Source organism: Myxine glutinosa, chromosome 2, assembly GCF_964187855.1.
Source record: "Myxine glutinosa chromosome 2, kmMyxGlut1.1, whole genome shotgun sequence".
NCBI lineage: Eukaryota > Metazoa > Chordata > Myxini > Myxiniformes > Myxinidae > Myxine > Myxine glutinosa.
In genome coordinates, this window is record NC_136262.1 from 56538969 (window position 1) to 56556199 (window position 17231).

General features: G+C 42.8%; 1 protein-coding gene across 1 annotated transcript in view; it reads right to left on the reverse strand.

The window, feature by feature from the left end:
• Window positions 1-216: 216 nt before the first annotated feature.
• Window positions 217-17231, reverse strand: part of LOC137422373 (angiopoietin-2) — a 256544-nt gene continuing 239529 nt past the window's right edge. Inside the window, exons 9-10 of the mRNA XM_068109125.2 lie at window positions 14266-14396; window positions 217-4042 (exon numbers count right to left, since the gene is read on the reverse strand). Coding sequence (XP_067965226.1) covers window positions 3876-4042; window positions 14266-14396 — 298 coding nt within the window. The 3' untranslated portion in view covers window positions 217-3875. The remainder of the gene's footprint in view (window positions 4043-14265; window positions 14397-17231) is intronic.

Genomic DNA, 17231 nt, shown 5'->3' on the forward strand with positions numbered 1-17231 from the left:
CACAAAGTATTCACACCCCATGACTTTTATCACATTTTGTTGTGTTACAGCCTGAATTTAAAATGGATTGAATTGAGATTTTTTTTTTGTCACTGATCTACATATAATACCTCCTAATGTCAAAGTGGGATTTTTTTTCTTTCGAAAAATTTCCAAAATAATTAAAAATGAAATGCAGAAAGATCTCATTTACATAAGTATTCAACCACCCCCGCCCCCCCCCCCCCACCCCCGAGTCAATACTTCAATTACAGCTTACTTCAATTACAGTTCAATTACAATTACTTCAATTACAGCACCATTGGCAGCAATTACAGCTTTGAATCTTCTTGGGTATATCTGCATCAGCTTTACACATCTGGATTTGCCGAGTTTCTCCCATTCTTCCTTGCAGATTTGCTCAAGCTCTGCCAAGTTGGATGAGGAGTGTCGGTAAACAGCAATGTTCAAGTCTTTACACCGATTCTCAATGTGATTCAAGTCTGGGATTTGGCTGGACCACTCAAGGACTTTCACATTCTTGTTCTGAAGCCATTCCAGTGTTGCTTTGGCTGTATTAATGGGGTCATTGTCCTGTTGGAACATAAATCTTCGCAGCAGTCTAAGGTCGTTTGCACTTTGAAGCATGTTCTCCTCAAGCATTTGCCTGTATTTGGCTCCATTCATTGTTCCCTCTATCCTTATAAGTCTCCCAGTCCCTGTCACTGATAAGCATCCCCATAGCATGATGCCACCATCACCATGCTTCACGGTAGGAATGATATAAGATAAGTGATGAGCTGTGCTTGGTTTCTGCCAGACGTAGTGCTTTGATTTCATGCCAAAGAGTTCATTTTTCATCTCATCAGATTACAGAATCGTATGCCTCATGCTCTCAGTCTTTCACGTGCCTTTCGGCAAACTCCAGGAGTGGCTTCCGTCTGGCCACTCTCCCATAAAACCTAGATTTGGGAAGTGCTGCAGAGAATGTTGTCCTTCCGGTAGGTTCTCCTAACTCATCAAGGAACTCCGTAGTTCTGTCAGAGTGATGATTGGGTTCTTTGTCACCTCCCTGACAAAGGTCCTTCTTGCCCGGTTGCTCAGTTTGGTCGGACGGCCAGTTCTAGGAAGAGTCTAGGTAGTTCCATATTCTTTCCATTTCCTAATGAAGGAGCTCACTGTGCTCTTGGGAACTTCCAACTCTCTAGAAATTGTTTTATACCCTTCCCCAGATGCTTACAATTCCTTACAATTTATGCCTCCTTACAATTCTATCTCGGAGTTATACGGACAGTTCCGTGGACTTCATGCTAGAGTTTCTGCTATGACATGCACTGTCAACTGTGGGCCCTTATGTAGAAAGGTGTGTTTCTTTCTAAATCAGGTCCAATCAATTGAATTGGGCACAGGTGGACTCCAATCAAGTTGTAGAGTGATCTCCAGGATGATCAAAGGAAATTGGATGCACCTGAGCTCAAATTGGAGTGTCATTGGAAAGGGGTTGAATACTTATTGACTCAAGACATTTCAGATTTTCATTTTTAATCGATTTGTAAAAAATTCTCCAAAAAAACCCACATTTACATTATGGGGTATTATTTGTAGATCAGTGACAAAAAAAATTTCAGGCTGTAACTCGAAACAAAATGTGAAAAACGTCAAAGGGTGTGAATACTTTCTGAAGGCTCTGTATACCATTGAAGCTTGTTCATTCTTTTCACCATGTAGTTTGTAAATGAGAAATCATTTTATGCATCAAAAATGGATCATTATTGTTCCAGCTTACTTTTTACGTTTTAGAATTTTGATTGTAATGACGTCATCAAAGATGCAATGCAGTTTCGAGGGGCATTTCTCACAAATTGTAGGGTCAGATCTTATATCGGTGTTGAACATGACTTGCGATGAAGGTGCTGATGAAATGCTGAAAGTAGACCTTTGTGCTTTATGTAGTCCAGCTATCACAATGCATGTCTGTTGTTGTTGTTGTTAACCAGTTTTAAAGATCTCTTCTGGTCAATAACTTTCATGCAAAAGCATCATTTGATGACAAATTATGTGATGTCGTATGCATACATCCAAATAGATGGGCAACATAAATGGGCCACAGCAAATATACTTGGATGTCTGTAAATGCGCAATCAGTTAATGCGAAGAGGGATAAGCTCGGACAGATAAAATCATTAATTGTATTTTTTCTTTTACAATGATTGAGCATTGTGGTTAACGTAGCTATGGGAGCAATAGGAGATATGCAGGAGCTACCACACAGACCCCGAAGAAGATGGGGCTGGTAATTTTCTCATCGTCGAGTGTTCAAAACGCGATGCAAGGTTACCAAAGTTACTTATTAATCGCAAATGATCGCCAAAAGACATGCCGTGTTTGTTCTCATGCAAGCAAGCAGACAAAGGTGAACGAGAACTACCAAAACCCATGATGCAATATTCAAAATGGCATTCACGTCTATTGGTTAATGCCAGAGGGGAAATTTGGTCTTCCTTTTAAACTTCCTTCTGAAAGATATCATGACAGTAGTTTGCATAAGATTCCTGCACAGGTGCATTTTTTCAATGGAGTGTAAGGTAAGTATAACTGAACCGTAACATCTGCTGATCAATATTACATCGAGAGAAGAGTAACTTCTTAGAAACCGGATGTTCAGATAGAATAGATGTTAGGCCAGGCCAGAGAGACCAGAATGCTCATCAGAAGGAATCGCGCTTAAGCGTCAGTATCAAAACTACGGAAGGAGTACTGCCTCCTGACGCAAGCAAAGTTTCTTGCTTTGGCTTGAAGAAGGTAAATTCACTACCTGTGTAATGAATCCCTTACTTATGCGATACACGCTACATAATGGGCTTCGCGGAACTACTGGAAAGGTCGGACACCAGCACGGGGTCAACCATACACCTCTACAATGCAGACAAACTCATGGAGGGGTTGTGGGATCCAGTGGGTGCAGATAAATGGACAGAAGGGCAAAAAAAGACCTTGGCTAATACTAACAAACCTGGTCTTTAATTTTGGACCCAAGAGCGCATCCAAAAAGGGACTATCATGGAGCTCCTCAAGATAAATGCAAACCATATACTCAACTTGCTTTTCTTTATCAGGAAGGAAGATAAGTTTGAATATTCACTCGTGATCCCATTAGATTATTGCAAAGTACGTTTTCCTGCTCAAGTACAAATAAGCATCCCGTACATGGAAGACGTTATCAGATGCTCATGACATCTTCATGCCGTCAGGACTGTGTACTTTAACACTTTTACAAGTTACACTTACATAGGCAGCAAGTAACAGTTTATAGAATAACACTGAATATTTTTCATCACTTTTATAGGCCTCGGGATTTATTCTTTCAGCACAAATAACAAAACGGAAAAACCCTGTATTTTTCATTTAGCACCAGCTCAAAACCCAGAAGGTGAACACTTAAAATAATAAAGGTTTCTGGTCAACTTGGCCCCTCTTTGAAAACTTCAATTGTACCTTTCAAGATCTTTATCAATGTACAAATATATTTTGTCACTTTGATTATTTTATTACTTTTGTTATTTTGTACTGAGCAATTTGTGTCATGGGCTGAAAAAAAGCAACGAATGCACCAGCTCGTTGCTATGTAGCATTGCTTTTCCATATTATTCATTGTTTCCATGGCAACTGGAACAAACAATGGCCATTGTGAGATAGGTATGTGACAAAGACGGTTATATATTTTACGAATTGGAAAATCTTTTAGCTCAGAATTCTTGAGGTCCTTCGGATAGTCACTTAAAGCTTGCCGTTCTCACGAAAAACAAACCAAATGCGATGAAAATTCCTTGCTGTCGTTCATTGTAAGTACCCATGGCTCAGTATGGCGTGCGCAGGTTGCTTGCTGGAGATGGAGCTCATGGCAGGAAATCAGCCGGACGGATCATCATGGTGGTTTCCCGGAGTGAATACCCGGACCCCTTCCAGTAGTGCCACTTGACGCCGTTGAATTTCCCCGTGTGTTGAGTGTGAGGGTAATGGCGCCCGTTGAGGTTCGAAGCACCACACGCATCAAACCACCAACCTGTGGGTGAATATGGTGCGGTCAGTGTTACGCAACACGAACCTTGATGGGAAACACTGATTGAAACAGGCAAAGAGGGTCTGAATATGTGGTCGCGGTGATCATAGATGAAACACCATGCCTGTAATGTTGATTAATTTATTACAATGACTATCTCTTTCTAATGGCCCCAATTATTCCCAACATCTTGGACCACACAAATTGGGACCTGGTCGGAGTCCACTTTACCCTAATTAGTTTAGTCCATGACTCCTCCCAAAGGTTTGTGTTGGTCTCCATAATAATCCCCCTTTGTATATACTTTGTATAAGTAATTATTAAAGTAAGTACGTCATGCCCAGAAGCTGATCATGAAAGTTTTAAATGGGAAATATGATGGGGCTGGCAGGATCCGATACCCTGGCCAAGTTCCGACATTCTTACTCTAACCTACAGGGAGGGGGCACTGCATCAGCGGTGCCGAGGCATCCCCAGCAAATGATGCTACATGCAGCTTTGTATTGCATGCAAAATAACAATAATAGTCATAAGATGAAAAGAGCTACCATGGGCATTCAAAATGTTTTCGGAACAAGATGCTCCCAATAGTGAGAGGGCAACAACAACCATAAGCCCCTTGAGTTGGGCGCCAATGAGGCCCAGTTCAATATGCAGATATGCGGATCATGAACAAAGATAGGTGGGGTTGCATGCTAGATAGGGTCGGTGTGGGGTGGGGGGGGGGGGGGGGGGGAGTGGAGATAGAAAGCCCTGTAATCTTGCGCTCTCGTTGTCTCCGTATGTTAGTGGCTGGTCTCCTCTGGTCTCCGTGTGTTGGTGGCTCATCTCGTCTGGTCTCCGTGTGTTGGTGGCTCATCTCCTCTGGTCTCCGTGGGTCATCTCTCTTGGGTCGTTGTCACTGTCTCCATTGACCCTGGTCTCGTTTGGCTATGAAGAGCTAGATTCAGCTATGAAGAGTGACTGAAGGAGATGGGACTTTATACATTACGAGGATGAGTACCTGTCCCAGTGTCCCAAGTGATGGGAAAAGCGAGCAAAAGTATCCCCCTCCTCTCTCTTCCTCCCCTTACCCCCTCCCTTCTCCCCCACACTCTCTATCCCCCACTCCCCTGTCCCTCCCCTCCCCCCCCCACTCCTCTGTCCCTTCCCCACTCCCCTCTCTCCACCACTTCGCTATCCCTACCCTGTCTCTGCCACTCCCCTGTCTCCCCTACTCCTTCCCCCACTCCTCTCCCTCCCCCACTCTCCCTCCCCCGCTGTCCCTCCCCATTCCCTTGTCTCTCCCCACTGCACTGTCTCTCCAATTCCCTGTCTCCCCCACTCCCTGTCTCTCCCCAACTCTCCTCTTCTACCCATCATATTCCCCTCCCTCCCCCACACTTTCACGTCTCATGGAGCCCATTGTTTAATTTTAAAAATAGCTTTTTCTAATTTTGTTCCAATTTAACTCTAGGTTTCGACATAATTATTTCGGCCATGATTTCTGATTGTGAAATATGGAATCAGATTTCGAGTATCAGCTTTTAATAAGTCTATACGATACATTATTCAATCTTGCCAGCAGCCAATCACATTGCAACTAGCCTCACACCAGCCAATCAGCATAACAAATAAATAAATAAAGAAATAAATGCGAACGGACGAACTGGGGCAGCCATATCTGTTTTATATATTGTATATAGATGTAGATAAAGATAAAGGAGGCGATTACGAGGGTACCTGATAGAGTTGTTTAAGATTTGAAGGGTGAAGACAGAATAAGTGCAGAAGGATTTTTTTTTAGCAGAATAGAGAGTGATAGGACCAGAGATCATAGCTTGAAGCAGGGAAGATCATAGCAGGGAAAAAAGAGGAGAGTTAAGATGGTATAGTAAGGTAAGGGTCTTTCAGTAGGAGAGTAGTTAATGCATGGACTATTCTGCATCAAGGTAAGGTAAGGGTCTTTCAGTAGGAGAGTAGTTAATGCATGGACTATTCTGCATCAAGGTAAGGTAAGGGTCTTTCAGTAGGAGAGTAGTTAATGCATGGACTATTCTGCATCAAGGTAAGGCAAGGGTCTTTCAGTAGGAGAGTAGTTAATGCATGGACTATTCTGCATCAAGGTAAGGCAAGGGTCTTTCAGTAGGAGAGTAGTTAATGCATGGACTATTCTGCATCAAGGTAAGGCAAGGGTCTTTCAGTAGGAGAGTAGTTAATGCATGGACTATTCTGCATCAAGGTAAGGCAAGGGTCTTTCAGTAGGAGAGTAGTTAATGCATGGACTATTCTGCATCAAGGTAAGGCAAGGGTCTTTCAGTAGGAGAGTAGTTAATGCATGGACTATTCTGCATCAAGGTAAGGCAAGGGTCTTTCAGTTGGAGAGCAGTTAATGCATGGACTATTCTGCATCAAGGTAAGGCAAGGGTCTTTCAGTAGGAGAGTAGTTAATGCATGGACTATTCTGCATCAAGGTAAGGTAAGGGTCTTTCAGTTGGAGAGTAGTTAATGCATGGACTATTCTGCATCAAGGTAAGGCAAGGGTCTTTCAGTTGGAGAGTAGTTAATGCATGGACTATTCTGCATCAAGGTAAGGCAAGGGTCTTTCAGTAGGAGAGTAGTTAATGCATGGACTATTCTGCATCAAGGTAAGGTAAGGGTCTTTCAGTTGGAGAGTAGTTAATGCATGGACTATTCTGCATCAAGGTAAGGCAAGGGTCTTTCAGTTGGAGAGTAGTTAATGCGTGGACTATTCTCCATCAAGGTAAGGCAAGGGTCTTTCAGTAGGAGAGTAGTTAATGCATGGACTATTCTGCATCAAGGTAAGGCAAGGGTCTTTCAGTTGGAGAGTAGTTAATGCATGGACTATTCTGCATCAAGGTAAGGTAAGGCAAGGGTCTTTCAGTTGGAGAGTAGTTAATGCATGGACTATTCTGCATCAAGGTAAGGCAAGGGTCTTTCAGTAGGAGAGTAGTTAATGCATGGACTATTCTCCATCAAGGTAAGGTAAGGGTCTTTCAGTAGGAGAGTAGTTAATGCATGGACTATTCTCCATCAAGGTAAGGCAAGGTTCTTTCAGTTGGAGAGTAGTTAATGCATGGACTATTCTGCATCAAGGTAAGGTAAGGCAAGGGTCTTTCAGTTGGAGAGTAGTTAATGCATGGACTATTCTGCATCAAGGTAAGGCAAGGGTCTTTCAGTTGGAGAGTAGTTAATGCATGGACTATTCTCCATCAAGGTAAGGCAAGGTTCTTTCAGTTGGAGAGTAGTTAATGCATGGACTATTCTCCCTGGAAAGGTAGTGGCAGAAGAAACGGCAGATAGGTTGAAACTGGAATTAGATAGGTGCCTCAAGACTATGGGGATAGAGGGGTACAGGTATATTAGCTGAAATGCATGGACATGATGGCATCCTGCCAACGACTGCTGGGAAGGCAATGGCAAACCACCCTGTGCATTTCCGTTCCGGGGAAACTGCTACGGCATGCCCTAACACACTCATGAAAAGGTTGTGGGATTAATACAACAAACACCAAACTCATGAACTCAAACTAGCTGTAGCAATGTATTCAAATTTGCATAAAGGATGGAATGAGTGTGCAATGCAGACATGACTATATATTAATAGCAATTTATTGCAGTAAAAATAATAATGTCGATGTATGTATTGGACACAGGTTTGTAGGAAGGTATGATTAATAACGTCAAACAGAAGTCTGCAAAAGCCTGCTTTCAGTACTGTAAAAATAGGAAGGGAAGAAATCCGATCAGAGTACAGCGTATAACAAAGAACACAACATAGTGGGGTGTAAAGGGTTTCAAATCCCATTAGTAATGCCAAAACAATCACCTTGAACGGTTTTATTCCCTATTTTTAAAGGGTCTAGCAATACCGGGGTTGGCGCTCTCGCGTTTACATCTGAATCCCTAGCTCATGATATAACGACCCCAAGTTCACATACCAAATCTCATATGCCATATGTGTCAACTGTTGTGTAGTGATGTATTGTAGTGCATGTAAAAATACACTGTTGTCTCCTTATGTCTTTGTCCTTCATGTGATTTATATACACAGGGCCTTCAGAAAGTATTGACACACCTGACTCTTTTCACATTTTGTTGTGTTACAGCCTGAATTTAAAATGGATTATATTGAAAAATTTTTGTCACTGATCTACACATAGTACCCCATAATGTGAAAAAGGAATTTTTTTATTACAATTTTTTTCCAAATTAATAAAAAATGAAATACACAAATATGTAATTTACATAAGTATTCAACCCCTTGAGTCAATACTTCGTATAAGCGCCTTTGGCAGTGATTACAGCTTCCAGTCTTCTTGGTATGTCTATGTCATCTTTGCACATCTGTATTTGGGGAGTTTCTCCCATTCTTCCTTGCAGATTTGCTCAAGCTTTGCCAAGTTGGATGGTGATTGGTGAGCATCAGTGAACATCAATCTTCAAGTATATCCACAGATTCTCAATGGGATTCAAGTCTGGGCTTTGCTGGACCACTCAAGGACTTTCACATTCTTGTTCTGAAGACATTTATGTGTTACTTTGGCTGTATGCTTGGGGTCATTCTCCTGTTGGAACGTAAATCTTCGCCACAGTCTAACGTCTTTTGCACTCTGAAGCATGTTCTCCTCAAGGATTACCCTGTATTTGGCTCCATTCAGTATTCCCTCTATCCTTACAAGTCTCCCAGTCCCTGCCGCTGAAAAGCATCCCCATAGCATGATGCTGCCAACGCCTTGCTTCATGGTAGGGATGGTGTTAGATGTGCTCCGTTTCCACCAGGCGCAGCACTTTGCATTCAGGCCAAAGTTCAATTTTTGTCTCATCAGACATAATATTTTGCCTCGTGCTCTCAGAGACTTTCACATGCCTTTTTGTAAACTCCAAGCGTGCTGTCATGTGCCTTTTTAATCAAGAATGGCTTCTGTCTGGCCACTCTCCCATAAAATCTAGATTTGTGAAGTGCTGCAGAGACTGTTGTCCTTCCGGCATTTTCTCCCATCTCAGCCTATGAACTCTGTAGTTGTCAGAGTGGTCATTGGGTTCTTGGTCACCTCCCTGACCAAGGTCCTTCTTGCCCGGTTGTTCAGTTTGGTCGGACAGCCAGCTCTAGGAAGAGTCTGGGTAGTTCCTTATTCTTTCCATTTCCTAATGATCGAGCTCACTGTGCTCTGGGGAACTTTCAACACTCTAGAAATGGTTTTATAACCTTCCTCCAGATCTATGTCTCCTCACAATTCTATCTCGGAGTTCTGCTGAGAGTTACCTGGACTTCATGGCAGAGTTTCTGCTCTGACATGCACTGTCAACATTGAAAGGTGTGTTTCTTTCTAAATCATGTCCAATATATTATATTTATTGGACAGGACTCCAAACAGTTGTAGAGACATCTCAAGGATGGTCAAAGGAAATTGGATGCTCCTGAGCTCAATTTGGAGTGTCATTGCAAAGGGGTTGAATACTGATTGACTCAAGACATTTCAGCTTTTCATTTTTAATCAGTTTCTAAAAAAGTCTAAAAAGAAATTCTACTTTGGCATTATGGGTTATTATGTGTGGATAATACCACCACGCTCCCCACCCCCATGGTCCCCGCAGCCTTTAAAATCTTAATTTTATTTCAATTGAATTTTATATTGAACACTTGAAAAAAATCGCCTTATTAACACTTTCAAAAACCTTCCATTTAGCAGTATTTGGACAAAATATTACACCATTTTTCATAAACCTCGACCAATCAAATATGCTGCTCGCTCTCTCTCCGCGTAAGGTAATATTGGGATTCAGACAAAATGGCGGCTAATAGGAAATATACAGTATATCATGCTCGGAAACACAATAAAAAAAGAGTTTAAAAGACCCTTGCCATGGCCTTTTTTCTCAAGACTGCATGGGGTAAGGTGTTCTATGAACTCTCTAGTTTATTAGATGTGGAACGATAGCTCTTCCTGAAACACACCTTGCGATCTTCAATTTCAATCAACTAATCCCAGTAGACGGAACTGCTGGCTTAACGTCCATCCGAGGGATGGTGCACCTTGCGATGCAACAACCTACATGCAAAGCACCAGTCCGGCAGTTTATAGTCCGCTCAGGAATCAAACGTAGATGAGATATCTCATAGGTATAAAATGTTCTACTTTTACACCATCTTCATCTTGTACGACAGGCTTTGGATTAATGTAAAAAGAAAACAAATAAAAAACTAAACACACACGACCCAGACTCTTTCTTTGCATGTCCAACTAGAACGGCACTACATATAACGGAATACCTCCGCCAGGCTGAACCCTTTAAGTTTTGTATCCACTGATAGGCCAGATCTGGATCTGGATCTGAACTAAACTGTAATCAGCATGTTCTTCTCACCTAACCATGTCATCCACCAAGTTTTGTCATAATCTACTTTTTCCACATCCACCAAGTCCACTACTTTTTGAGATATCGTAATTTATATCGTTTTTGGCCCCGTCTCTCAATGGTGAAGAATTACATTTTAAAATTCTAGTATCTGAATCGGTATCCAGATCTCCATCAAAATCTCATCATTTCGTCATTGTCACACACCCAACCTGTCAACGAAATCCCGTCCGAATCAGTCCACAACCTTTTGAGATATCCTGCTCACAGACAGACAAACAAACAAACAAGAAGACGTCATGCGGAGCACGATACTTGCAAAATACGCCCCCCCCCCTCCCCAAGGAAAAAAATTCCATTCATACAGCAAATTGTCCATTTCATCAAGATTAAAATTGACAATCTTGATCAAAGCTCGGGTCAATAGGGAGAAAATTGACGATTTTTCAGATGAAAATGATGATTTTGGAAGGTTGACCTTGAGTTGACCTTTTGACCTCAAAAATAGTTGGTTTCCCTATTTAGTGACTCAATGTGCAAATGCTGTTCAATTTTCCAGTCAATCGGATGAAAATTGACCGTTTTTTCAGATAAAAAGTGACGATTTTGGAAGTTTGACCTTGAGTGTACATTTGACCTTTTGACCTAAAAAAAATAGTATGTTTCCCAATTTAGTGACTCGATATGCAAATGCTGTTCAATTTTCAAGTCAATCGGTTGAGAATTGACAGCTTTTTAGATGAAAATTGATGATTTATAAAATTTGACCTTAAGTTGACCTTTGACCTTTTGACCTCAAACATAGTTCATTTCCCAATTTATTGACTTGATATACAAATGCTATTCAATTTTCAAGTCAATCGGATCTAAAATGGCGATTTTAGAAATTTGACCTCCAGAAGACCTTTGAGCTCAAAATCAATAGGCTTCTCAATTGGGACGACTTATACAACTTGGTGAAGTTTCGTGACGATCGGTTTAGAATTGTGACTTGTAGGCCGGTGACAAACAGACAAACAGACAGAACCACAAACGGAACCGACCAATATACTTGAAAAATCTTCGATTTTCCAAGTAACAAACAGACAGACAAACAGGGGTGAAAACATAACCTCCATCCACCTTCGGTAGCAGAGGTAATTAAGGGGGGGAAGTTTCAACCAATGGCAAACAAACGTACACATGCTACTGTTATTCCATGGTGAAACTACTGTGGCACTCAGTGGAGAGCACACCACCGCCCGGTTCGCCATATCACTCAATGGTAAAGAATCACTTTAAAAATTATACTAGCTGGATCCAGATCTTCATCAAAATCGAATCTATTTGTCCTTGTCACACACACAACCTGTTCAACAAGTTTCGTCCAAATCCGTCCATAACTTTTTGAGATATCCCACTATGTATCGTTTTTGGCCCTATCTCCCAATGGTGAAGAATCACTTAAAAATTTCTAGTAGCCGGATCCGAATCCGGATCTTCACCAAAATCGAATCATTTCGTCCTTGTCACATACGCTACATCTCTGCCAAATTTCGTCCGAGTCCGTCCACAACTTTTTGAGATATTTTGTTCACAAACGGACAGACAGGGGTGAAAACATACCCTCCATCCACCTTTGGTGGCGCAAGTAACTAAATAATTCCTTTTCAGAAGCCGTAACATCCATTCCAGGTTTCCAAGAAGAATACCGGGTAATGCGCACGTGCGATGCCTTGACCTTATGATCTCAACAATAAGCGAGGGACGTTTTTCATTGTATGTCACCTGTCGCTTTTAACATAAGGCACTTTTACACCTGAGAATCCCAACTTTGCGAACAGAAATGCCGCTTGGACAGCACGGATGGATGCAGACATCATTTTTCTGCCCCTGTTAAGTGTTGCGCAACTTTGCGATTGGTCACTTCTAGGAATTACAATTAGATCCAAAACTTGGCACAAGTCCACCTTTCTAACACATGTACGGTCTCTGACACCAGAGGAACACCCATGCTGCGCACATCTGATGTGCTTTATCGACTTGCCGTCTTCGCACGAGCAAGCGCTGTGACCCATTCCTTATGGAAGGGCAAAGCAGGCATTAGTGTGCGGCGACTTGGGCCCAGTTCCGAGCTGGCACAGCAAGGCCACTCTTTCATTAAAATGTCCGCACGTCACATTGCGCCTGAATCTTAGTGGACGTGTTTTCTGCTCAGTCAGCTTCTCCATCCATCCTGGACTTGCCTGCCCCTATGGAACCGGCTTGGCCAAGTTCAGCAGCGGGCAGGTAGCCAGGCAAACAGACTTGGAAGGTGAGACCTGGAAGGTGAGAGTCTTTCGCTACAGCTCCATTTCTGGGTCAACTACCTGTCTCCATGAAGTATTCAATCTTTGATGTATTTAGTGTTTTATAAGAGGGTAAATTCGTGTAAAAGTTGCACTTTTTGAATAGAGTTCCATGGAGATCACATATCGTCGACAAATTTGGCACGTACACGTGATAGGAGTCGTCCACTGTACGACTTACTTACACCTGCAGTTGCGCCGATGTGTACTCAAAACAAAATGGCGGCCGACTGTGGAGTCACAGCGAAAAGGTGCTCTGGACCAAGGAGAAGGTTACATTTCCCCCGAAACTCATTGCAGATCGGCAACATATTTCGGCTAGGATGCCACGACGTGCAAAACGTACACCTTGCGGCCATGGTTTGATTAGGGATTCATCAAGACAGGAATGAGTGAGCACGATACGAAAGTGTTCAACTCATGTGGTTTTAAGAAATGATGAATATTATGAAAAGCACCTGACATAATGCATTTTTCATCTGTTGGTAAATAAAGCAAAGTAACTTTTTGATACATTTAAAATAATATGTTGTGGATTCCAGCGTAACATCCACTGGTTTAATATCGCAGGTCACTTCCCATCTACTTCCATTACTATGGTTTGATTGTCCTCAGGTCATCAGTTCTGTTTGCTCAGAGGTCGACAATCTTCTCATTGCCATTCATCTTCAAGTACAAACCACTTTTGCGGTTGTAATACTACATTTTTCATTATTTATTAAGTTTCTTTATTTAACCTTTATCGATATTGCCGTCATGCCAACGTGAAGCAACCTGAAGGTCCCTCCACCCAATTGTCCTTTGACCATTGGACGGGGCTCAGAAGTTTTTCGCTTTTTCATATACAGCACTGCTGGGTCTATTCGGTCCTAAAGAGCAAGTATGATCTCCCTTGCCTGTGCTCGCTTGCCTCTGCCATAAGCAGCGGGAATGCAAGTGCCCTCTTATGGCGAGTGGTTTAAATCAGGCCGAAATAAACAGCCTGCTGACAGGCCATCTACAAGCATCGATGGAGTGATCACACATGTTATGGAGGACTGCCGCAATGATGAGCAAGATCCTGCTGAAGAACTGCCCATTCGTTTTGGGAACCAGGGAGCATTTCACTCAAACCACTCTCGCGTGTGTATGTATATATATTTTTTATAAACAGGAATTAAATTCCTGCGTGGGGCTAAGTGTGAAAAACTCTGACAACATGGGACTCGAACCAAGGGCCCCCATCACTTTTGCGGTGACAGCCCACTGCGCTATTGAGCCAGCCGAAATCTCGTCAGAAATTTTCCACACTTAACACTGCGAGCTTTATAAAGGCCGATGTCTTACATGCCTGCTAGGCAGACCCCAGATGTAAGCATACATATATGTATGCATACGTATGTGTGTGCAAGTATATGCAGAAGTGCATCGGAGATTATATATGCATTTGGGAACCAGGGAGCATTTCACTCAACCACTCTCGTGTGTGTGTGTATATATATATATATATATATATAACATTTAATTGAAAAACTGTTGAAGTGAGAGCCATAACCTCACCTCCGGTGGCCATGAGAGAACATCGGCATGCACAGTTGTCATGGTCTGAGTCCAGTGTGCTGAAATCTAGACCGCTTTGTCCAAGACTACTAAACCGACCAGCTGTTCCACCGAAGCCTTTAATCATGAGCCTGCGAAATGGGTGTGGAACAGATACAAAGAGCAAGATTCAAGAACAAAAGTCATTCCGCATGACGTGTTCCTAAGCATCGGTATAACTGTGCAAGGAACGTTTGATTAACGTGTTGATGTCATCGGAGGAAAGTGAAACAATGTTGTTAAAGTTCAGGTTCTGAGATTGCTCAAGGTAATGAAATCATTGCACACCATGAGAGTGACAGGGTAGCTCCGATGACGTGCACTCACCTGTGATTTCTCTAGTCTGATTTCCATTAAGTACCTTGTTATAAACCTATCACCATGGCGCTCCCATACAGGGAGTTGCAGCTCTGAGTATTCCATCCTTCGGAGGGAACATTAAGCCGGGTGTCTCTTCTGTTAGCAACTACTGGTGGACGTTAAAGGTCCCATGGTACCTTTCAAAAAGAAAATTAGACCATCGTGTTCCACTACCGTGGCTAAATTCTAAATTCCTGCAATGGTCTTTTGGGGAGAGAAAGGAGGGGTCACTACACCTGTGGCATAGCTGCATCCCTCATAATAGGTCCAAAACTGGAACCAGGTGCTGAATATACAAGGAGACCTGCACAATTTGTGGCATAGTAATGAAAGGATATATGCTAAGCAATGTGGTGTGATCTCATGTAGGAGGCTCACATATGGCACCCGGTGGAGCTGCTGCAGCTGTTATAGACAAGAAATTCTAAACAGGGCAAGATGAATGAGGCAACGCAAGAGTCTAAGGAAATTTACAAGCTCTACATTCCACCCTTCCAAATAATTTAGACATTGATTGGATTATTAGCACAAAGCCAGCCTACTCTGGCAAAGGATACCACGACACTTTTAACATTCACTTTGTAGACAAGATAGCCGGCTTCACGTCCCTTATGAAATGTGTAGTTTCACAAAGGAGTCCCCTCTGCTAGATCTCTGTAACAAATGACAGTTTAGAAATTCAATTCAAACTCTTCTTTGTGTGTGTGTCTAAAGCTGTGGTCACACAGATAATCCATAGGAACTATTCCAGAACAATTCCCAGAATTTGATCCGTTAAAAGATTTTGGCATTCAGAAGAAAATATTTAGTACTGGCCAGAAGGCAGGTAACGAATCTGTTTGCCATTATGAGAAGGTGTGTCTGTTCCTTTTGCCAAGGTAATTGGAACAGACCGCACCCTCAGATGGTGTCACACCTTCAGGTAGTCAGCCACACCCACAGGTAGTGAACCGCACCCTCAGATAGCCACACCCTCAGGCAGTTAGCTGCACCTTCAGATAGTGAGCAACATCCTCAGGTAGTTAGCTGCACACTCGGATAGTAAACCACACCCTCAGGTAGTGAACTGCACCCAAAGATAGTGAGTCACACCCTTAGGTAGTGAACCATACCCACAGGTAGTGAACCACACCCTCAAATAGCCACACCCTCAGGTAGTTAGTCGCATCCTCAGATAGTGACCCATGCCCTCAGGTAGTTAGCCACACCCTCAGATAGCCACACCCTCAGGTAGTTAGCCGCACCCTCAGATAGTGACCCATGCCCTCAGGTAGTAATCCACATTCACAGGTAGTGAACCGCACCCTCATATAGTGAGCCACGCCCTCAGGTAGTTCGCCGCACCCTCAGATAGTGTCCCATGCCCTCAGGTAGTAATCCACATTCACAGGTAGTGAACCACACCCTCAGATAGTGAACCACGCCCTCAGGTAGTTAGCCACACCCTCAGATAGTGACCCATGCCCTCAGGTAGTGATCCACATTCACAGGTAGCTAACCGCACCCTCAGATACCACACCCTCAGGTAATTAGCCGCACCCTCAGATAGTGACCCATGCCCACAGGTAGTGATCCACATTCACAGGTAGTTAGCCGCACCCTCAGATAGCCACACCCTCAGGTAATTAGCCACACCCTCAGATAGTAATCCATGCCCTCAGGTAGTGATCCACATTCACAGGTAGTTAGCCGCACACTCAGATAGCCACACTCTCAGGTAGTGATCCACATTCACAGGTAGTGAACCACACCCACAGACAGTGAGCCACACCCTAAGGTAGTAAGCCACACCTTCAGATAGTGAACCACACACTTAGGTAGCAAGCCACACCCTAAGGTAGTGAGCCACACCTTCAGATAGTAAACCACACACTTAGGTAGCAAGCCTCACTCTCAGGTAGTGAGACACATACTCAGGTAGTGAGACATGTACTCAGCAGGCCCTGCTTCTAAACAAGTGTGCCCTTTTCATACAGACTCACTCAGTACTAGATACGAATCAATGGTTCTGGACAGATTAACTAGGTTGAAACTTCGATGAAACAAACTTGTCAGGAAAAATATGCGGAAAACAAGAATGCCGCTCGGTAAAGCACCGTACCTCCGCCATGTTGAACAGTTCAGGTTTTGTATCCCTCTGATAGGCCGGATCTGGATCCAGACCAGAACTAAAATCGAATCACCTTGTTCTCGTCACCTACCCAACTCATCCACCAAGTTTCTTCCGAATACGTCCATAACCTTTTGAGATATCCTACCTTTGGTGGCGGAAGTAATAAAGAATGTTCCCATATGCATTTGGGAACCAGGGAGCATTTCACTCAACCACTCTCGTGTGTGTGTATATATATATATGCATTTGGACGGGGCTCAGATAACAGCATAACAACTTATGTTGTTAACTTGTGTTGGTTCCAAAAATAAAAAGTAATGTAATAAATGTATCATAAGTTGATTTCCGCGTTCATAGAACACAATAGTACTATTAGGACTACTACTACTACTACTACTACTTTACGACCTCATTTATTGGCACCTGATTGTAGTGTTAGCCTGGTGGTGGCTCA